This window comes from Leptonychotes weddellii, chromosome 10 (genome assembly GCF_054177405.1).
Source record: "Leptonychotes weddellii isolate Sample4059 chromosome 10, ASM5417740v2, whole genome shotgun sequence".
Lineage (NCBI taxonomy): Eukaryota > Metazoa > Chordata > Mammalia > Carnivora > Phocidae > Leptonychotes > Leptonychotes weddellii.
In genome coordinates, this window is record NC_138378.1 from 88,998,817 (window position 1) to 89,021,472 (window position 22,656).

The window sequence follows — 22,656 nt, forward strand, 5'->3', positions numbered from 1 at the left end:
CCGGAAGGGGGATTGCCAGGTTGTCCTAAGTTTCCAGGCCATTGGCTTTTCCCCCCGTTTTCATTTTTGTATCTTAGACTTACAGAAAAGTTGCACAGGTAGTACAGAGGGTCTCCAGGCCTTATTCTGACTCTACCTATTGGCCTTATTCACTCAAGTCATTTCTTAAAGCGGGACTCCCAGGCTGGCTGCCTCCCAAGCCACGAGCTTGTGCCTCTCCGGCTGGTACAGCCCACTGGGTGGCAGGCGAGGTCCTGTGTGACCTGCCCCTCCACCTTACTGCTGCGCCGCGTTTCCCTTGCCCACCCCCACCCCAGCCCTGCAGCCCAGCTCCTTCCAATACAGCCCACCTGTTGTCGCCATTGGACTCTGACCCCCAAAAGGAAAGGACCCAAGCCCTGGGCCTCAGCGGCCTTTTACTCTTTTCTGGCGCCTGGCAAACAACCAACAAATGAATGTTATCAGCAGACAGCCACACAAAACGGAGATGCCGAGAGACCAGGAAGAGGTTACATTTGGGGTATCACCTGGGTCATGGCGGGCCCAGGGCCCTGGAGGCTGAGCCCCCCTAGAAGGGAATGAAGGAACCAAAGACAAACTTCAGCCAGCCTTACAGGGCCTGAGCTCATCACCAAGAACCTGTGCCTGTCCCATGTCTGCAAAGAGATGCCCCAACCCACTTCCCAGATGGGAAAGGAAGCGAGGGTGGACACAAGGTCAGACGGAGGCCTGTGGGTCAGATCTGCCCCACACCTCAGGACTGGGACTGGGAGCTCACTCACTTTTCACTTTTGTGGGGACAATTCTTTGGGGAACTCTAGGCTGCCCCCATATGGCTCCGGAAAACCTTTGTTTTCCTGTCCATCTGCAGGAAGATGTCAAGAGTCGGAACCGTTTGCAAGGCTGACTTCTCCAGAAGGTGGGAGGCCTGACCTGGACCATTGTGGGTTTAGGGAAGTGGAAGGTCCTGGTTCTGCTGATGGTTGGGGACAAACAGACTTAACTTCCTCTCCTTCAGGGAGCGGAGCTCTGCAGCTGGACACCCGGGCCCCACAAACTTGAAAGATACAAGCCCGCCCCCCAGCGGTCACACGTCACAACTGCAGCCTAACCACGCAGTCTGCGAGCTGTGCCAGGTGGTGGCGCCCTGAAGGCCGGATCTCTCGGGAGGCTTCAGGTGCCCAGGTGAAAGACAGGTGCCATTCCACACGAGCAAAGCAGCATCGAAGTGCCACACACGTGCACAAATGCAGACAAACCTTCACCTTTTATTCTGGTTTTAGGAATATGGGTACATGTTCAGTGAGGTCAAATAACCCACTCAAGGCCAAGCTTGCGTCGGTCCTGGGACAAGTCACATCTACTTGTTGCTAGTTCTCACCTATTAACTGCACATCAGTGACCCAAGCTGCTTTAAAAATATCTATCCGTGCCCCTGACCCACATCTACTGAATCCGAATCCTTGAGCAGAGGGTGGGAATGTGTCTTCAGCAGGCCTCCCCCGCAAGATGAAGTGCACCTCTATGTGACAGCAAGGAACCAGAGAACAGGACTGCTACCGCCGGGGGGCCAGAGACGTGTTTCAGTCATTCTGGAATGCCCTCGTCCTGGCCCATAAAAAGTGGTCAATATTATTTGTGAAATGAATGAATGAACAAATGAGTGGATGAACAAATGATTGAGGCCCCCCAAGGCTCTGACAGCCTGCAAGCGCAGTGCTCCACACCCACACCCACACCCACACCCACACCCACACCCACACCCACACACACACACACACACCCGTATACAGGCACACAGACCCGCATAGGCACAGACGCGCCCGGGCGAAGGGAGACCCAGCCTGGCCCCCTGCAGGTGGCTCCAGCTGCGCACATCTGCCTGACCCTCCCTTCCTGACACATTCGTGCGCACCTCCTTCTTCACTGGCCTGCATGTATTGGGCACCCACTGGGTACCCGGCCCGGCCCTGAGCCCTGGCCAGACACCCCTTGTGGTCCCCAAGGGCCAGCCCCACTTGGTGGCGTTCCAGACCCCAGGGCTGGTTTCCAGCACAGATGGGAGGAGAGGGGCCCCGGCAGGAAGGCGGGAGAGCAGTGCGCCAGCCAGCAGGCCGCAGACAGGCAGCAGAGGCCCTCTTGGCGGGCAGCCTGCTCGCACACTTGGCTGAACAGAGACAATGGTGGCTGCTTCGCCAACCCAGCCTCCTTCCCACAGGCAGAGCCTGAGGTCCCTGAGTGTCCGGAACCTCCCCCAGAGCCCAGCTGGGAGGCAGCCAGAGGGCAGCACAGGGGGACTGCCCAGGAAAGGCAGCAAAGCCCCCTGAGAGCTGGCGGGGAGAAAGAGGGGTCTGGAAGGTGCCCTGGTGCCCCTCCTTGGGAATGCAACTTTATGGGATGGGGTGTGTGGGAGGGAGCCAGCCTTCTACCTGGCCCTCCCAGCTCTCAGACCAGCTCCTTCCAAGAGAGACCCCAGGGGATGTATCACGGCCTCTTGCCTCTCGGCCTCTCCCAGGGGTCTGAACCCGGAGGACCTCCTTCCCTGCTCTGGGGAAACAAAGGCCCCTTGTTCCCAGGGCTCTGCACAGAGCTCTGGAGGCCCCAACCCCTTCTGGCCCTCACTGACCACCAAGGGCTCTGCTCTGATGATTAGCAATTGGGTGTGTGAGGTGGCGCCTCTCTCATCTGCCCCGGGTGTGTGGATGATTGTAGGGAGAAAGGACACAAAGGCCCAGGGCCCCAGAGTCAGCCTCACTGAGCTTGTCCTCGAAGCCCCCCTGAAGGCCTACCTGTCAGGGGGCGGGGCCGAGCCACCCTGGTCTCCCAGGCACCTGAGGCTGGCTGGGGTCTCCCAGGACCTCTCACCGCAGGTCACCTGACTCCCAGAGCAAGACCATCCTCAGGGCTGTGGCTCCCCTGGCTTGACTGCCCAGAGGCTTCCATTGCCCCAGCCTCCCTTTTGGAAGCTCAGGGCCCGCGGCTGCTCTGATTCTCAAATAAGCGCCGAGCTGCCCCCAGGCCCAAGAAATGTGGCCACTCTGGATTGTGGAAGGGGGGAGGGTGACATGGGAGTGCAGCCAATCCCTTGACCTCTGTCCTCCCTTGGGAGTGAGCAGGGACTGGGGCAGCTGGGGCTGCCGTGGGGGTGGGCACAGCCGTATTAGGAGAGCTCCAGTGAGGACTGCAGAGAAACAGGGCCTGTCCTTCGGCGGGCAAGGGGAGGGCCTCATGCCCCAACACGGACCCTGAAACAAGGCTCCTCCATGGGGTCTCATCTCAGGTTCCCCGCCCGAACACGGGGCCAGAGTCCTTGTGGTGGTGCCAGCTTCAGAGCTGATTGCGGTTCCTCTTGGGTATGATCTTCCGGTAAGTTCTGCGCTCTGAGATGTTGCGCTTCACCTTGGCCGTGGTGGGGGCCTCTTCCTGGTGCAGGGATGGGCTGGAGTGGGACTTCTTCAGGCTGGGCTTGGGCTCCTGAGTGCCTCCGGCTTCCCTCCCCAGCTGCTCTTCCCACAGGTCCAGGTCATCTGAGGGGCAGTGCAGACGGGCCACTAGAAGCTGCACGTAGGTCTCGTAGCGGGTTTTCTGCAACACATGGGCCCCACCACCTTAGTGCCACCTCAGCTCCAGGGCGGGAGGAGGCCGGAATCATGAGGGGCAGACTGCTCCCACGTGTACACAGCTCTGGTGGTAAAGATTTCTGCAGAAAGAGGGCTGGACCAACAGCCAACGTCCGCACCGAGCCTGAGCAAGCGGACTTTGCAGGACACAGGAGCCACATCCGTGCCCAAACCCTGCAGTTATCTGGACAGTATTATAACCAGCCCAGCCCTGTTCTAACAGCCACCACCCTGTAGTGCTGTAACTAACGTCTCCAGAACATGTTACATCCCCGAGACACTAAAATATCCATAACCCACTAGGCCTGATCTGTGCCCCACTGCACACAAACAGCTCACATCTGTACTGAAGCCTAATTGAGTCTGAATCGCATTTTAACAATCGGCATCTGGAGAGCGGGATGCTAACTACCTTCATCTGTTTAACGCTCTGAAAGCCTCCGTAACTAGCAGCCTTCGGATACGGGTCCCAGTGTATTAAGTGCATGCTCATCCTCCACCCCACCAGATCCTCATCCCAGCCCTGGGTGGCTGGGTGGCCCAGGAATCATTGTCTCCACTTTATAAGGAGGGGAATGAGGTCTAGGGAGGGGCAGGGGCTTGCTACAGGTCGCAGCTGCTCATGGGCAGGGAGAGGCTAGAATTCTGCAGGCAGAGCGGGTCCTGTCACCCCAGGGCCCCTGCGAAGCAGTGTACCGACGGCTGAGGATGCACCTAACAAGCCAAGGGATGGACCACAAAGGCAGGGAGGGGGCAGCACGAGGCCCCGCAAACACAGCCGGGGATGACACGGACGCTCCCTTCTCTGGTCTCCACCTCTGGATGGCTCTGACCCCCTCTGTTCTCATACTGCCCCTCACCTACCCCTCCTGCTTCGGGTCCCAGAACGTGTGCACTGACCAGAGGTGTAAGGTGTAAGGGGGTAGGGGGTCAGCTGGGGGGTCAGGGGATAAAACAGTGCGGCATCGATCAGAGGGCTAAAAAGGTCCTCAGTTAAGATTATAAATGAGGCACGGCCCTGACCGGAGTAGGATATGAATTCATCAGGTTTGGACAAGCTGTTTTAATCTCTCCTTGCCTGTTTGCTCATCTGTAAAGTGAGGATAACGGTCCCTACCCCAGAGTTGTTAGACAACTAAACAAGATAATACAGGCAAGTAAGACAAGCTCCATAAATACTGCCTATTAGTACTAGGTAGGTATTAGGGGAAATAATTCAACTAAAATACCGTTTTCCTTTCAATTTAGGTAAAGCCAAATGCAGTATACTCTTAGGTGAAAGTGATAAAACGTCCCCTGTGAGTGTTTCCAGACAAGCAGCTTCTAGGTACCCCCAGGAGAAGAAGTGAAGGGGTCTGAGTGCTCACGGACACGCACACTTTGTGCAAGCCCCTGCACGCGAGAGCGCGCACAGGGCCTCCCGCAGCCCTGAGCGGCCCCGGGAACGAAGGCTGCAAGGCCGGATGCGGCCACGAGAGGGCGGCAGAGGGCCCGGCCGAGGGGGCGGGAGAGAGCAGGGAGGGCGGAGACTCAGGAGCCTGACCTCATACTCCAGGTACTCCTTCCTCAAGCGGTAGTCCTCCAGCTCGCGGCTCCGGCCCCGCCGGTCGGGTAAGTTCCTCTGCAGATCCAGCAGGTCGTCGGAGGCAGCGTCCAGGCAGTTCTCGTGGGATCGATGCTGCTCCTCCTGGGAGCGGGAGGCGGAGGGGGAAGCTGTCCCACTGCACCCCCCTCCGTTCCCGGCCCCAGGTGCGCAGCCCACACATCCTCCCTTGGTTCCCAGGCCCAGGTGAGCACCGCACCCCCCTCCCGGTTCCTAGGCCAGGTGCGCAGCCATCTCCCACCTCGTCCCCGGGGCCCGGGCAGTCCCCTTCCCCTTACCAGGGAGCTCTGGGCCGGGCCCACAGGCAGGATGGGCCGGACGAATCTGCGCTGGGAGCCCACCGCGGCCGGGAAGGGCGGTGCCGAGTGCGTGGCGGCCGCCAGGTTGATGCGCGCGATCCAGGAACTCATCTCCTTCGCAGTGCTGAGGGCAGAGGAGGCCGTCAGACCCCAAGGTGACAGAGTCGGCCCTGCCTCTCTCCCCCCAGCCTCCTGTGGTCTGCACAGCCTTCCAGACTCTCAGGACCCAGCGCCTCAAAAAGCCAGAAGCCTGGCCACCAGTCGAGGTGGTTGACCTCTGCCGGTGGTTTTTATCATCCGTCAAAGAGGAAAATCTAGGAAGGCAACAGATTTTAGATCAAAGGCAAAAAAAAAAAAAAAAAAAAAAAATCAATTGCTAGAGGCTTCCTGGAATCCTAGGTTTGGAAGTAGGAGGGTTGATGGGGGGGCGGGAGGCTCGACCAGGGAAGAGGCGCTGCAGTGGCAAAGTGGGTGGGGTCAGGGGAGCAGGTGCAGGACCCCTAGGACCCCTGCCAGCCGCAGCATTCTCCTGCTCCCACCAGGGCCCCGGCCAGCAGCCATCAGAGAGTGGTGAGCAAGGGACCAGGGACAAGAGAGCCAGGGCCTTGCTGCTGGTCCGTCCCCCCGGGGACTTACGGAGCCTGGAAGAGATAGAGGCGCCAGTCGGCAGTCCGCAGCTGGAAGACGTGCGGCTTCTTGGTGTAATGGGTGGCCGGCGTAGCCAGCGAGTGGTGCACCCCCACGGGCTCGTCCACCATCTGTCCCACCAAACTCTCCCCTGCAGGGGGGCAGTGGTCCTCTCCCTGCCATGGGGCACAGGGTCTCAGAAAAGAGGTGACCACAGGGGCCCACCGTCCGAACCATTCTGGGCCTTTCCCTGTTCCCCACCCTGCCTGTCAGGGCTGTGCACCCCCTTCCTACCTTCAGGAAGTAGAGGACCATCCCTCGAAGCAAGGTGTGGAACATCTTCCAGCCGCGCTTGCCCCACGGCGCTGCCCCAGGAGCAGAACACACAGGAGGTGCTGGTACCCCAACCAGACTCAGACACACATGGTCCCCTCCCCCCGCCAACTCAGTCCCTCCCCAGGTGCCCGTAAACACTCAGCGACATACCAACACCACAAAACAATCAGGAACAAGCAGGTGCCACGCCTCACACCCAGGCAGTCATGCTCGGACCCCACAAACAACAACAAAAGCAGATGTGAGGGCAGAGGATCGATGAGGCATGGCCCTGACCGGAGTAGGATATGAATTCATCAGACGTCTTTCTGGTCCCATCCAGAGAGGCACAGGGGCTTAGGTCCTCTTGCAGAAGAAGGCTGGCTTCCCTGGAGTCACCTCCCACCCTTGCTCAAGCCCTGTGGCTTCTTGCGGCCCAATGCTAGTTCCCTGGCCGGTCACCGCACCCTGTCCTATCCATCCAAGATCCCATTACTGCTCTGGTCCTGTCGCTGCCCTGCTCTAAAGTCTCCACCTGTCTGCGGAGTGAGGCCAAACGCACCTCCTGCCATTCTGTCACACACACCCTGTTCCCAGCAGACTCTGCCTGCTCCTTTGCCTGAGGGGAATGCCCTCTGGCCTCTTGTCCTCCAAGGTTCAGCTCAGATACCATCATTTCCCAGAAGCCTCACCCATCCCTGTCCGCCACATCTCACCCCCACAAACCAAACCAAAACCTAGCCCTCCTCCACATCCCCATACTTGATCTCACCCTCCCTACACCCCTCAGCCATGTCCACCTTTTATCCCAGACACTGATGTGCTCATCTAACCTCCCCCTTACCACGGGGGGCTGGGGGGCAGGGAGTACCTAGGTCTGTCTTGTCTCTGCACCCCCGCCCCCTGGCGTCCTAGCCGGCGCCCAGCACATGGTCACCATCAAGGAAGGAACACAGGCTGCCTGTCCTTGACCCGTGCCATCTTTCTGCACGCCGGCCCACACGTCAGCCCGTGGCCCTGTGCCGAGCCACTCTGCACGCCCGCACGCACACACACGTGGGTTCGGCGGCAGACACAAGCTCTCCACACAGCAGGGCAGCAGGCACTCACTCTTCTTGCCGTCCGCATCGTGATGCATCTTCCGAGCCAGGATGCCCTGCTTGTAGGTGGGCGCTGTGGGGTTCTGGGCCAGCTGGAGGAAGGGGCTGCTCATCTTGCCGGTGTGGGAAGACACCTGGGCCTTCTCTGCTCTGCCTGCGTCTTCTTCATCCCTGGACATCAGAGAATCAGGCTAGGGGTACTGACTGGGCAAAGGCCACCAGGAGGTGCCCACGGCCTCAGCACCCTCCACCCTCTCTCTCTCGCTGGGGAGCCGTACCCCAGGACCCCCCAAAGGAGTCCTTCAAAGCCAGCCCATCCATTCCTGTCATCCCCACCCCCCACGGCCCCTGGCTTCTCCAGGTGTTACCTGGACCCCTCTACCCTCTTGGAGACTCACCCAGGGCCCGGCCTCTGGCTGCACCCCACTCAGAGGGGAGCACTGTCCAGGCCCCCCCGCCTCCCCCGGGCCCCTCCAACTCTCAGGTGGGCGGGTGGAGGGAGGACAGGCCCAGAGACAGGGGAGGGGAGCGGGGAGTGGAGGGAAGGGGGACTCTCACTTACACGGCCCATTCAAGCTTCTCACTTCGGATAGACCAGTAGAGGGCCTAGAGCAGAAGCACACAGTGGGCAGGGAGCCTCGGCCTGTGGGGCCCAGACTCTGCCCGGCAGAGGTAGGACAGGGGCAAGCTGCGGTCTGCCTCTTCCACCCCCAGCACAGCTGCCCTTCCTCCTCGAGCAGGAAGCAGCTCACGCGTGCATCCACGTGCCCGTGCGTGCGTGCATGCGACCGTTTACGGAGCACTCACCACGTGCCAGGCACCGTGCCCGACGCTGCAGACAGGATGAGCAAAGCAATCCTAGTCCCTACCTGAGCTTAGGGAGGCCTGAGCTAGTTCTCCCGGAAAGGAAATGAATCATCCAGTACCATCCTGCCCAGAGGGATCTGAGAGCAGGGACAGCTGACAAACAGGGGCAACAAATGGATGGTGAAGGAATAAGAAAGTGACCTAACAAAGGGTATTCATGGCCGTGCATCTCGCTTGCCTTCGTAGTCCTGGCAATGCCTCGCAGGGTGCCGGGCACACAGCGAGAGTTCCAGAAATGTTCACCACACAGACAAAAGAACCAGTGCATCATTGCATGTGAAATTCTGTGTGCCCTGCGCCGTGCTAGGCCCCCGACGACCTTTATTTCATTGTGAGCACCACACTGTAAAGTGGGCGCTACCCCAGGACGAACTCGAGCAAGCTGCCCAAGACGAGAATTCAAACCCTAGAATATCCAGCTCCTAAGTCTTAGACTTACTGCCACTTAAAACCTTGCCCTTTGTTCGTTCCGAGAACCCAAAACCCCAGTGTATCTCAGATTCCCCATGCCTCAGAATCACCTGGAAACTTCAGAGAACACTTTAGGGGGTCCCAGCCCCAGAGATTCTAATTCAGTACGTCCAAGGCAGGGGGCCTACGAATTCACACAAGCCAACAAGTTCCAAGGTGCTGCTGCCGGCGAGGACGCACACTCTAGTACCTTCCATAAACGGGCCGTGGCCTCCCAAGGGCATGGCAGCAGAGCCAGGCCCAGGCTGAGCATCACCCACCCCCCCGCCCCCGGGGGACAAGGAGCTACAGAGGGAGCCCCGGCATCACGAACCCAGGGGCCAGCCCCCTGTGGCTTACCTTCAGCAGCTCCTTTGGGAAGTTCCCGCCGTCCCGCAGGCCGTTCAGGTTGGTTATGAATTCCTGGTAGCTCATGCTCTTCCCAATGTTCTGTGGCCATTGCGAGAGGTAGGGCAGTGGGCACCCACTCCCCACCCGCAGAGAATAACCCCCCCGTCGGCCACTCTGGAACCTTCTCCAGTCCTCCAGACCTACCTCCCCTGGAGCCCTTCCATGACCCTATCCCAGGCCGCTGGCCTCGAGCTCCCCCGCCCCTCACCTGTCCGTGCAGGTCCGTGTTGAGGAGCATGACGGCACAGGTCAAGGTGTGAACGGAATCTGCCCCGGAGGGAGGGGAGTACAGAGGAAGCTCGTTACAACCACGACTCCTGCCTTTCCACTGCCCACGCGGGGCAGGGTGACCCTAGGTGCTTCTGGTTCTCCACAGCCCCCGAACACGCTCCCACGGGCTGCTACCCAGTGGACGCCTGAGCAGACCCGGGGGACACTCCCATGCCATCCTTCTCCCAGGCACCCCAGCATGCCCTGCCCTGCCCTCGGGACCCACGCCTCCCTACCTGCGGAGGAGAAGGCCCCGGGATTGCAGTAATGGAAGCGTTTGGAGAACTGGTAGAGGATTCGCTCCCGCTCCTGAGTCTCCCCGCTGAGCACCAGGGCCTGGAGGAAGTCCCTGGAAGGAGGGCCAGAGTCCAGGCCAGAGCCCAGGCTGCGGCAGCCAGCAGGCTCCAGAGCTGGGGGCCGATCAGAGTCTGGCCTCACCGGGGTAGCACCTCCCAGCCATCCCTCCTCCCCAGAGAGGGCCTGGAGGCCTTACCGGAGGGCTCGATCCAGGCTCTGGCCTCCAAACTGGAAGAAAGACAAATACTCCTCAGCCACGGCCCTACTGAAGTCATTGCTGCGGAAAGGAAATAGGAATGAAGCCCGCATGGGGGCGGGGGTGGGGGGGTGGGTAGGGGTCTGGGCTGGCGCCGCGGATGCGGAGGGGCCCCAGGGCCTGCGCACATCCCCAGAGGGTGAGAGGGTAAGGGGGCGGCCTAGGTCTGGTCTGCCACGGGCACCCGTCTACCGCTGAGTGGGGAGGACACGTGGAGCTGGGTGGGGGAGACAAGGTGGCCAGGTCTGGTGGCTCTAGGCAGGGCTCGAGAGTGTGGAGAAGGGGTGACAAGTGGGACTACGAGGAAGAGGCAAGGCGCCGCAAGGGGACGGGGGGGACGGATCAGGACAGGAACGATGGGGTGAAGGTCAGCAGTGGGGCGGCCAGTGGACGGAGTCCGTTGACCACTCTCCCTCTCCTGACGCAACCTCCAGCCGTGCTCAGGCTCAAAGCCCCTTACTTCTTCTGCAGGTAGGCAGCCACTTCAGACTTCCGGAAGCCCTCCAGGTGATAGAGGCGAGAGGCCAAGTTGCAGGCCACCTTGTCGGTGCTGACACCATTAGCCAGCTTGTCTCCAGTCTGTGGCCTTTGGCCTTCCTCCGGGGACTGCGCTTGGGGCATGGGGCTCTCAGGAAGCCTGCAAAGGTCCAACAGTGTCCTCAGACTACCACGTGGGATGGACAGGAGGGAGTCCCGGGTCAAGCGTCCCTCCAGGTCAGTCACGGAAGAGGTGCTCAGAGTCCACACCCAAAGCCCAGCAGGGCAGCTGGAGTGCCGGGGAGGGGGGAGCAGCTGGACTAGGGCCTCCCTGGGGAAACTGGTCCCTGACCTGGCCTGGCCTGGCCTGGGCGCCGGGAGGATCCAGAGAGGTGGTGTGCCTGACAGGCCAGCAAGGGCTGGAGCCAAGCTTAGCACCCAGCACCTTCTCAGGTAAACCACGAGGACGTTCTGGGCCCAGTTCACCTCAGGGGATAGGTGCAGCCCTTTGAAGATGCCAGTGGCATTGAATCCAACCCCAGGAGGGATGGCATTCGTCTCCCCGACCCCCACCAGCCACTTGTCTCCCTCACCTGTCCTGCCCTGCTCCTGATGCCTCCTTGCCCCCTTGCCCCTCCCAGCCCCGGCCCCAGGCTTCCCTCCTAGAGCTGGAGCCAAGGAAGGTGCAAGGGTGAGGGAAGCACAAGAAGCCAGACTGGCTTCAGGCGTGGCGACAGCTGGGGGTGTGGTCAGAGATGGCTTCCGACCTCTTCCTTCTCACACTGGCAGCCCTGTGGGAAAGCAAGCCCGCACCTCAGGGGCCCACATGGTGACCTGTTCTTATTATGAACATACACGGGACCAGGCCGCCCCGACACCCTCGGGGAACACTCAGCATCTGATGCTCGGAACTTTGGAAGTCACCAAGCCCAGTCTCTGCCGGACTCTTCCATTTCCCCTGCAACACGACAGCCGGGGCGGGGGGATCCTCCTTATCGGAATATTCCAGATCCCAGTGACCACAGTTACGGAGATGTACAGGTAAACAACATCAGCAGAACCTGCAAATGTTCACGGATAGACTGACCACTTATCAAATGAGGCTGCGCTCGACAGCCCCTCTCTCCTAACACAGACGCCCATCTCTGCCCCCGACTGGGCCGTGTCTTCTCTGCTCACTTCTCCCTGAGGCTCCTGCACACCCAGGGGGGCCAGCGTAACGGAGCCCCACTGGAAAGTGACCTACAAATCTCACCCCCCAAAAACACAGGGCTTCATGAAGTCCGTGTCAGTGAGGCCAGAAGATTCCAGGAATCGCAGAAAAGCCAGGGACAAACAAGGAACCGAAGGAGTTAGGTCCGGTGGACAGTTGGAAGGGAGAAAAATAACGACACGCACGTCACATCTGAAGAGAACTATTTGATCATCAGCTGAGCAAGCTCTAAAATGCTTTTACAGAAATGACCTAGTCGACTAGTGTTGTTACTAAAATAATATCTAGATGGGGAGTTACTTCTGGGGAAAAAATAATGCAAATATAAACTGTCATGGGGCTGGGTACTTTAAATGGGTGAACTGTATGGTATGCAAATTATTTCTCAATGAAGCTGTTTTTAAATTAATTGAGCCGTGGGGCCTGCTTGGGATTCTCTCTCTGTCTCCCTCTCTCTCGGCCTCTCCCCCACCCCAAACAAATAAAAAATAAAAACTTAATTAATTGCAATGAAATGAAATAAAATGAAAAAATAAAATATGATAAAAATAACCTCCATGACCTCACTGTGATAGTCAAGCACAAATGAAACATCCCGTTGGACCAGCAAACTCGGGCCAGGAAAATTAATCCAATATTGTGCTGAAAATAAGATTAAACTTATTTATTTATGTAATATTTAGCATCATAGCAAGAAAAGCCCCAGTCGAGCCTTTTTTCATTACTTACTATGAACATATGGTTCTCATTTCAGGTGGATTTACTTACTTATATTTTGGGTTGAATTGACTTTAGTTTTGATATGACGAGCCCTCTCTTCTCCGATCCTGAAAGACTCCCCTGATTCCCAAGCCTCCCAACACCTCCAGAGGTTGTATAGTTTTCCAGATGCATGAGAGAGACACACTGCCTGAGGTTCTGGCCCCATCACCCAGTGACACTGACATGGGGGGGGGGGCCGACCCTCAAGTTAGTGCAACCCAAACCATCACTGGTTCCTCCCGGCCTCTTCAGGATGTCCCCTCCTCGGCCAGCCAGAGAACAAAACCCCTTTCCTGGGTGGAGGCCCCACGCACTGACAGCCCCCTGCAGTTTCCGGAGGCAGGCAGACATCTAGGTCGGTTTCCCAGTGGTCCTATTCCTGCCTCTGACCACAGTTCTGGGGTTAATCGATCCTGCTATGGGCCCCAAGATCCACTTCCTTGGTTCCAGTCAAACTTCCCCTTGGGGTTCTGGCTTCCCCTGAGATCTGAGCCATACCCTTGGCCTAAGGTTCACTGATGGATTTCTCCCAGGCACCTCCCCAAGGTCAAAGCAATGTGACAAGCAACATCACAAGCTCTGACCTTCCCACTCCCCGCCCTGCCTAGCATGATTCCCGTTGTTCTGGGCACATGGCCCTGGTCAGGTCCGCTGAACGCCTCCCACCCCTCTCCTGGTGTCCAGGCTCTTGGTCCATTGCCTCAGCACACGCAAATCCTGCCCCATGTGTCTGTCTGCTTTGGGGTTTCGCGTGCTTTCAAACCCTCCAGTATTGCTCAAAACTGCTGACACCCAGTCATAGAATCCTGGCTTAATAGATGTTAGTATGTTAAATCCCAATGGGCATTTCTCATGCTCCATCCAGACCAGGGTATTCATAAATGTATCCACAATTAGAAGCCAGAGAGCTGGTTAGTCGAACACTTACCCTTCTGCAGAGGTCAAGCGAGCACCAGGCTGGACGGCTCCAGCCTCTGGAGTCCTGGCTGGGCCTTCACTCCTTACTTCCTCCCCTGGCTGTGGGGCCTCTCCTGCCTCCTCTTTCTCCAGGAAACGTGGCTCTGCCCCACCTGTCTCCAAGAGTGAAGGGCGTGAAGCATCTAGTGTCCGCTCAGGAAGACTGCTGTCCCAGTGGGGGCCCCGGGGCTTTGGGCTGCCTTCCCGGGAGGACACGGGGCTGGGCCTGGGGCCGGGGCCTCTGTTCTCAGACTCGGGGCTGCTAGGTTCTGGCGATGAGGCTGGGCTCCCCCAGGGGCCAGGAGCCAAGATGCGCAGAGCAGACTCCTGGGGACACTCAGCATCACTGTCACCTGAGGAAGAGCATGGAGGGAAGCTGACATGGGGCGAGCAGCAGGCTGAGGGCCAAGGGGAAAACCGCCTGGGCTGCCACCTCCACAGGCTCCCTCCCTGGGGCTCCTCCCCCTGGAGCTGGGCAGCGCGTTCTGTCCCTCCTCCAGCAGGCGGTGGCGGCGGGGACCTCCCACATGCAGAGGCAGCAGGCAGAGGGCTCCCAGGACTCCCGTCTCCAGGCAACCCTGGGGCTCAGGACTTCCTAAACCCCTAAGACCCAGGCATCAGAAATGCTGGGTCTTTGGCACATTTCTTCATTAATTCTATGAAATGAGCATTTTTAAAACCCATTGTATGAATGCAGTCACAGAAGGAGAAGCAGGATTTCACCCCTGCTCTGGTTTCAACCCCATACAATGGGACTTCTTAATGATATCTATGGATCCAAGGAGATCTTTGTCCCCACCCAGATCCAAAGCCTCCCACACCCAACTTCCCAGAGCCCATAACAGATCTCACCTCGGTCCTGGGAGATCAGAGGCACCTGGGGCCCGGAAGGACCCTCTTCTGTCTGCCAGCCTTCTGGGCTGGGCAGGGCCTGTTGAGAGAGGCACAGGATTTCCATGAGCCCTGGAGGCACCGAGAGGGGGGAGGGGGAGGGGGGGGAGAATGACTTTGAGTATCCAGGGCCCCTCCCTCCCTGCTCTCTTCCCACCCAGACAGTAGGGCCCCAGTCGAGTCTGGGCCCTCAGTTCAGAGGAGGAATCCTGGATGAGAGAAGACCTGCATCCTAGGGGTGCTGATGCCCGCCCCGAAAATCGAGAATCACCAGGGCTCACGTTCCCCCACACAGATGGGGAAGGGGGGGCCGAGAGAGGGTAAGTAACTTGCCCAAGGTTGCACAGGACGTACGGCAGAGCTGGGATCAGATCCGACTTGTCCTGTTTCCCAGGCCAATGCTTTGTCCACACAGGATGCAGCAGGTGGGGCAGGGTCAAGACTGTCTGCCAGAGAAGTCTGAGAGAGAAGGAGAGGCAAGAGGTTTGACCTGAGGGAAACTGTTCTTAGGGCCTTTAATGCACCCCGCAAGGCCTCCAGAGTCCCTCATCCATGCTCACGGACTTCTAGTCTTCTCTGCCCCCGTCCTCCTCCCTCCGTGGTCTGCAGTACCAGCCCAAGGACAGGCTGTATTATAGGGAGGGTGACAGCGCCCAGGCACTGGGATGGGAGCAGATGCCACCTGCTGTGAGGATGGGGCTCCCAGGCTTCCCTCTGAGGACCCCAAGGGCCCTAGAGCAACAAGGTCGTGAGAATGCACTCTCACGGGACAGAGCCACAACGCCCCGCACTGGACGCCCCAGCCTTCGGGTCAGGGATCTCCAACAGTACCTAGCAGCTCCTGTGATCTTGGGGTCAGGTGGGAGAGCTGTCTGGTTAATGGCACTTCTGCATTGTTCTTTGGGACCCGAGAGATTAGAAAGCTACAGCCCCGCTCTGCCATCTTGAGTTTCCTTATCTCTTGAGCAGAGGGCTCCCTGGGAAAACTGTGCTCCCTACGGTCTCCTGTCACTTGTCCCCAGAGCTTGTCCTAGTTGCTATCAAGGACCTCTGCCATTGTCATGCGACCCGATCTATCGACCCTGGGGAGGGAGGTGCCTGGGTGGGAATGAAAGACGGTGAACTCAAAGTAACCAAATGCTGAAATCTCTCAAGAGACCAGACTCTTAAAACAGCTATCTCCCTGCTTGGGGCAGAGGTCATCTTGCAGGCTGAACGCTGCCCTGTTACGGTTGGGAATGTCCTGGAGGTGGGAGGGGTAGAGTCTAAGAATGGCCTGGAACACACTGCAATTGGAGGAGCTGTTTGTTCTCCAAAGGTGTCCAGACACAGCCTCTCTGGAGCTGGTGAGATGGAGACATTTGTGGACTTACTGGCCATCATGTTCTGTTGACATCATGGCATTTGTACCGTGTCCTGTAATTCTGAAGGCCACACTGGGCCTGCTTTTCTGCTATACTACTTCAGGATTCCAAAAGGCCCTAGCATCTAAAAAGAGTGTTCTGGGCCCGGTGACCACAGAGAAAGGCCTTTCCTTCTATGTCCCTCTGCACCGCCGTGGGTTGGTCCCCAGGGCTCGGCTTACCTCACTCTCCCCCGAGTCCGGAGGTGCTTCAGGGGTCCCCTTGGTGGCCTCATCCTCCACAGTCCACGAGAAGGAGTGAGGTTTGTAGGTGGGCACAGGGAATGAAGGCGTGGTGCGTCCGCTGTAATCAGCTGTGCCATCCCCTAAACCCGGCTCGCTGGCCAGTTCCCACAGCACTCCCCCTCCTGGGAGTGGAGGCTCCAGGATCTGCGGACACTGGGGCTCATGGGAGTCTGAGAGCCCCCAGGAAAAACGAGCTCCAGAAGCACTCGTGTCCGAGCGAGGGCTCTCCAAAAAGAGGGGATTGTCGAAGAATACACTCTCCTCCTCAGCACCCCACTCCGGGGAGGAGTCTGTCCCTCCCTCCCTGGGCCACACACAGTGCTGGTTCTCCGCCTCAGGGCCACTGCTGTCTCCCCGCTGGGCCGCCTCCACCGGTGAGCTGGGGTGGAGGCCTGAGCTCCGGGGGCCTGCGGGGCTCGAGGGGAAAGGGGGGAGCTCCACGGGGGCCGCAGGGAGACAGCACCTCAGCTCAGCCCTGAGCCCCTCTGTCTTCTCCAGCTCCTCCTCCAGGTCCAGGACACACATCTGGGCCTGCAGGATGCCTGCCCAGAACACCACCTGGGCGGACGTGCTCTGGCCCTGCCTCGGGTTCCCCAGAGGATGGCTGTTTCCGGGTGACCCGGGGGGCGCCGCTTTGTGCCTGGGCTCCCCCTGGGAAGAGGGGAGAGCATCTGGCCTCTCAGGAGGCTCAGAGGCCCAGGTCTGTTCCCCACGAGGTTCGGGAGGGTCAGGAAGGCTGCACGTTTCCCTCAGGTGTGCTCCTGGGCCGGGCTGCAGGTTGTCTCCCAAATGGAGGTTGAGAAATTCCATGGGCTTGGGGTGTTCAGAGAGTCTGTCGTCACCCATCCTCCAGAATGCAAGCTGCTCCGGCGCCCCCAGAAGTGTCTGCCTTCACAGTCCCATTGTGTGGACCCGGGGGAGCGCTGGCCCGGGGGAGGGTGGGGGCAGCGGGGAATCCACGCCTACCCTGCAAGTGCCCAAAGCAAATGTGGGTTAGCGAAGGGCGCCCAGCCCCTGGAGGCCCACGTCTTGCGTACCAGACAGGCTTCCGGCCCCGGCTGAGGGGCACGGGCCCTCCACAGCCCGGCCTGGATGCTGTCCGCCCCACAACTCCAACCACTCGCACCACAGAGCACCTGCTCCAAAGACACCCATCTATTGGCTGAAGGTGGCCGAGTGGCCTCGCTGAAAAAGATGAACGGGACACACTGGATCTTTCTCTTGGGCATTTGGAACGGAGAAAGGAGACCCTGAAGTGGCCGGCGGCAGGAGCGGAAGGTGGACGTTCCTCAGAACAGCACGAAAGCAGTGGCAAGCCGAAAACATGCATCAAGCAACGTGCGTGGGAGCCAAATAGATACAGACTGGAGGCGAGGAGCCCTGGGGGGCCTCATCCTTCGCTGAGCTACACTCAGCTGGGCCCCCCGACGGCAGGACCCCCTGCCCCTGGGCCTACCCCGCAGCACGGGGAGGAGAGGGAGTGGCCGAGCCCACGGGGGCCGCACCACACCTGCTCATACTGCCCAGTTCGGGGGCCGCACCAGCATCACATGGAAGCAGCTGCGGAATCTTGAAGGGTATTTTCCAGGAGCGCACGTGTCCATCCTCTGCATGCAGACAAGTCACATGGCTCTCTGGGTGGCCCTGAGAACAATGGCTTGTTTTGAGCCCACAGACACTATGCAACTCCTGACCCGACCCGTTCCCCGATGGGTAGTGGATCCCAGGCTGCTCAGGGTTAAGTGCATGGGCCCCTTCCAGCAGAGGTCCCCAACACTGAATGCACCCCTGACTCCATCACATCTTCTCTGGTTTTGCCTTTGGCCCACTTCCTTCACTCACGTGTTTCCACCCTGACGTCTTGTGTGCGCTTGGGTGCTGTATTCAACCATTTGGGGGAACAAAGGTATAAAGCAGCACACACCTGCTCCCAACTTGTAACCCCCTGATGCCTACTTATTGGCCCACCATGAGACTCTCGATAAATGGGAACCCCCAGAGCTGCAAAACCGGGGTCAGGTGGGGGGCCTACTGTCCAAACCTATTGCTTAAGGTCACCTAGAAAACATAGCTTGGCACCGTGTCCTCTTTCAGGAGGGCGCCTGCAGAAATGACACAGGACCACCATGAATTTCAGTTTCTTGTTCCTCCTGAGGGCCTCTTCCTAAAAGTCCCTCAGAAACAGAACCCCTTTCTGGACTTTTCCCTCTCTGTCCCAACACCCCCAGTCCACCCTTGGAGCAAGAATCTGTCATTGCTGAACTCGGGCCTCACAGTCCCTGGGGAAGGCCCCTGGCCAGCCTTCAGGGCCGCCAAGTTCCTGCAGTGACTGACGGTGGAGAACGTACTTTCCCCAAAGGTGGGGCTGTTCCTTATTTTTAATCTTGTATTCGGTGCTCTGAATCAAATCGGTGTGCCCTAGTCTCGCCCTTGGCTCTTCTCAGATAGTTCTCCTAGCTCGGCCTTTGCTCCTTCTCGGTTCTCTGTCTCCACCGCACACCCCAGCCCCCAGTTATAGGCTGAGGATGCACATGCTTTGCTCCCTAAGTCCTCGGCTGTCCCGAGGGGCAATCCCAGAATACCTTCCTCCCCCAAAGCAGCGGTCCGTTTTCTACTCTCTGACCTCTCTGCGTAAGAGAGCTGCCATCGTCCTGTTTCCAAGGGGGAAGGGGGAGTGAGTCTCGCAACCCACTTGGGCAGCCCCACCAGATCCACACCTCCCTCCCCAGGCCAGTGTGAGAGAGGAGGTGAGATCCCCCCACTGCAGCCTTCTCGAGTAAGCAGCCCACAGGATACAGGGGACACTGGGAAGGCAGTTCCATTAGGAGACAGAGGTGGAGGGAAGCACCTTGTTTACAGCTCACGTCCAGACCCCAAGGCCGATGTCCCTTGACCCTCCCCCTCCCTGCCAAGATCTGGTCTATTTGTGCTTAGCTGGCTCCCCTCCCTACACCCCTGCTCCGGTGCTCCTTCCTCCACACGTCCCTGTGGCCATGAGAGCACTTGGCCTGGATAACATCAGTCCCCCTACCCTCATTAGTGAACTCACTTGATAGGGAAAGTTCAAACGCCAATAACTGGGATGGGAAATGCTAGCTTCGGCCCATGGGAAGGCCATCCTGCAATTTGTATGAGACAACAGTCCCACGCATTCCTCTTTGCAAATATGTGCTTCTAAATAACTCTGTATATGAATTAAGGAGCCCTACGGGTAGATGTTCATGACTCTGCTAGGCATCAAAGATCACTGGATGTGCCTTCCCCGAAGAAGCCGGGCATTCCTCAGTGGGCTCCAGGGGAAAAAAATCAGAGAAGCTGTAGCAGTTTTCCAGAGACCAAAAAGGAGAGTGCAGATTTCTGGGGCCTGAGGAGTCTGAAGGGCCTGAGGGAGGTGGGGTGGGGACTGGGGAATGGAGGGAGGAAGCAGACAGACAGATCGAGCATTGGGTGGGGGAAGAGGTGTGCGGTTTGGCTAGGCCATGACTCTGAATCAAACTCAACCTGGCTACACCCCACCCCTCACTCTCCGTCTCAGAGCATTTATCCCAGGGTGTGACTGCGGGTGCTTTACCCACACGGTCCTCATCTGCATCCCCTTCCCAGAACGTGAGCACCAAGAAGAGAGGTTCTTTGTGCTTCTGTTCACCTGTCTCAGTATGGACGGGCTGAAGGACTGAATCAGTTGAGTACATGTGTTTTACCCACTCCCACCTACAAAGTTCAGGGTGGGGTAGGTGTCCTTAACACTTTAGTTCAAGTGCATTAGAAAGTTAAAGGTTAGTGGTGTCTCTGGGACACCTGGGGAGTTATAGAGCCCTCTGGAGGTGTTCCTGGCTCTAGGCTGGCAGTTCCAAATGGGCAGCACACAGCTCCACGGTAGAGTTGCCATTAGCAAATACACATAGAGGATGCCCCAAATTTGGGACATACTGACACTAAAAATTTACTCTGTTTAACAGAAATTCAAATTTAACTGGGCATTCTGTATTTTATCTAGCAACCCTACCCCCTGGGGGAGGTGAAAAGAATGTACCGAGCCCCCGCAACGCACCAGTCACCCAGCTCGGTGCTTTACAGCTATGAGCTCATCTGTGGGTCTTGACAGCCACCCCATGAATGAGACAAGTGGTAACATTTCTTTCCTACTAATAAGGAAGCTAAGGCTCAGAGACTGTCAGAAATGGACCCAGGGAGCTCAGCTAGTAAGTAGGGGAGCTGGGGTCTGCATCCAGGTCTGTGGCTCTCTTAAGTATCACTCTCTCCCCCCACCCATAAATCAATTCCCTTGCACCTTCATGAATTAAATGAAGCATGAATTACTTGTGAAGCAGAGAGTCTCTTGAATTCATCTGTTTTCCCACTGTCCAGTGCAGTGCCTGCTTTACTCAGAAGTGGTACTCCAAAAATGTTTGTGGAAATGAGAAGATGGATGGATGGATGGATGCAAGGGAGGGGTAGAAGAGAGGGACGGATGGATGGATGGATGGAAAGATGGATGGATGGATGAATGGATGGAAGGGAGGGATGGATGGATAGGAGGGAAGGCTGATGGATGGATAGATGGTGGATGGATAGATGACGATGGATGGATGATGGATGGACAGATGGATAAAAGGGAAGGATGGAGGGATGGGTGGATGGATGATGGATGGATGAGTGGGTGGGAGGGATGGATCCCCAGAAAGCCCCTCCTCAATAACCTTACTAGAGGACTCGGGAGACTGAGGCTTGGAGGAGATTTAGCATCATTTTGGCCTCACAACTTCTCCCAAGGGCAGTCTGCCCATGAACCAATCTCATCTTCCTTCCTCCCAGGAAGCCCAGGGCCCTTGGGGCAGAGCATTCCCAGAGGTAGGGTCCTGCCAGGCCAGCAGCCAAAATGTTCATATGGGTCCTGGCTCCCAGGCAGCAGCTGGATAGAGAGGAGGAGACGTGAGGAAGACCCATGCAATCACCTTGTTTGTGCTCTCTGCCTGTGCAAGGCCATTGGCACTGAGAATTTAAGAAGCGTCTCTCCTCCCCTGCCTCCTTTCTTCCTCTCTCTCTTTCCCTTTCTCTTCCCCTTCTCCTCTCCCTCTTTCTCTCCTCCTTTTTTTAATTGCTCCTCCCCGAATGAAGGGGTAGGATGAACTGAGGGGTAAGGTCACTTCCTATGACCATCAAGGCAGTCCCACTAGTCACCTGGGTGGGGGCAGCCTGACACGGCAAGGGTCAAGGGTGGAGCAAGGGCTTCTCTTTCCTGGAGGTAGGATGGCACCTCTTAGGCAGAGGTGGGCCAGGAACTGGGGACCAGAAGCCCAGGTCTCCCACACCGAGAATTTTCTTGGTTTACTTTTTCAGCCCTGATGTTCAGTGAAATGTCTGTTGAAATGGCTTGTCTCAGGTATCCTAACCAGAACAAAGGAGGAAGAAAGTCTGCCACGTGCCTCATAAGGTGGGTTTTGTTCACCTCCAAAATAAAGCGGCCCTCCGATGGTTTGGGGAGTGGAAGGGTAAGTTCCGGGAGAAGTGGAATGACTCTATGGAATCCAACAAAATGCTTTGAGCTCCAGAGATAGTGAGAGGAAAGAATGGGAAAGAGCAGAGGCTAGAGGGGAGAGAGGAGGTGGGGGAGGTGCCCCCTCTCTACCTTAGTGGAGAACGCTGCAGGGGCTAAGCAGGGCCTGGCTGATGGGAGTACAGGACGCAGAATCTGATTGCTGGGGGATCAAGGGGCCTAAGTCCCTCCACCCCTACCCGACCTCGCCCTGGGCTTCAATGCAACTTTGTCTTGATCTTGAGGGCAAGGAGACCAGTTGGCTCCTGGCCTGTACTTTTTGAAAGTGGGTTTGCTTTTCACCCCCCTGCTTGCTGCTTGGGCACACAGCCTGTACTCTGAAGTACAGGGAGGCCACAGGAGGCTGGGGGAGAGCCTGCCCCGAGGGGGGAGGTGGCAGCCTTGAATGTCTGCAGCCCCCCTACGTCTGGAGGCTCACAGATGAGCCTACAACTGACGAGCTCTGTGACTCTGATCAAAAACTTCACCTGGTTCCTTATCTGTAAAATAAGGAAATAAGATGGAGTAAAGCTATTCTGTAGATTTGTGATAAAGCAGGACGGGTCTGAGAGCTGCCGCTGGCCTGGCCCCCGGTAGGTGCTCAGCAATAGCACGTCCTGCTCAGTTCAACTTTGCTCCTTTGCTGGTCATTTAGAGAAGCCAAAACCAACAAGCCCACAAACAACCCTCCCAGGGGGCTCCCTCAACCCTCAGCCTCCCCCCGAGCGACCTGTCTCTGTCCCTCACTCCCTTTAAGCTTCCAGACTCAGCAGACATTCCTCCCTTTTGCCCTGGAAATCTTTCCTTCCTATGGAAAAAGCAGAGGCTCCTGGCCCGTCCAGGGATTTAGGAGGTGGCCTGTCCCCACACAGCCCTCGGAGGAGCCAGGTTAGGGATGTCATCCAGAGGGCAGAGGAATAGAGAAGTTCCTTATCTGGAGTTGCAGGACAGATGCTCCCGTCTGAACCTGGGCCAGAGCACTGTGAGAGCCAGGACTAGGGGCAGCCCCACATCCTGCCCACACGGAAGAAGCCTTCATGCAAGTGTGCACGGGGGG

At 57.9% G+C, this 22,656-nt stretch overlaps 1 protein-coding gene across 7 annotated transcripts in view; it reads right to left on the bottom strand.

The window, feature by feature from the left end:
* Positions 1-1,248: 1,248 nt before the first annotated feature.
* Positions 1,249-22,656, bottom strand: part of PSD4 (pleckstrin and Sec7 domain containing 4) — a 32,042-nt gene continuing 10,634 nt past the window's right edge. For 2 of the 7 annotated variants that reach the window (XM_081796755.1, XM_081796753.1), the window contains exons 2-17: positions 16,001-17,030; positions 14,749-14,874; positions 14,377-14,455; positions 13,496-13,877; positions 10,576-10,752; positions 10,056-10,136; positions 9,799-9,911; positions 9,501-9,559; positions 9,242-9,331; positions 8,127-8,170; positions 7,575-7,735; positions 6,444-6,514; positions 6,159-6,325; positions 5,502-5,646; positions 5,164-5,307; positions 1,249-3,585 (exon numbers count right to left, since the gene is read on the bottom strand). In XM_081796755.1, the coding sequence (XP_081652881.1) occupies positions 3,328-3,585; positions 5,164-5,307; positions 5,502-5,646; positions 6,159-6,325; positions 6,444-6,514; positions 7,575-7,735; positions 8,127-8,170; positions 9,242-9,331; positions 9,501-9,559; positions 9,799-9,911; positions 10,056-10,136; positions 10,576-10,752; positions 13,496-13,877; positions 14,377-14,455; positions 14,749-14,874; positions 16,001-16,909 (3,006 nt within the window). In that variant the 5' untranslated portion in view covers positions 16,910-17,030 and the 3' untranslated portion in view covers positions 1,249-3,327. Of the gene's footprint in view, positions 3,586-5,163; positions 5,308-5,501; positions 5,647-6,158; positions 6,326-6,443; positions 6,515-7,574; positions 7,736-8,126; positions 8,171-9,241; positions 9,332-9,500; positions 9,560-9,798; positions 9,912-10,055; positions 10,137-10,575; positions 10,753-13,495; positions 13,878-14,376; positions 14,456-14,748; positions 14,875-16,000; positions 17,031-17,573; positions 17,708-22,656 lie in introns of all 7 variants that reach the window. The other 5 variants (XR_014138214.1, XM_081796754.1, XM_081796758.1 and 2 more) reach the window with 5 other exon arrangements.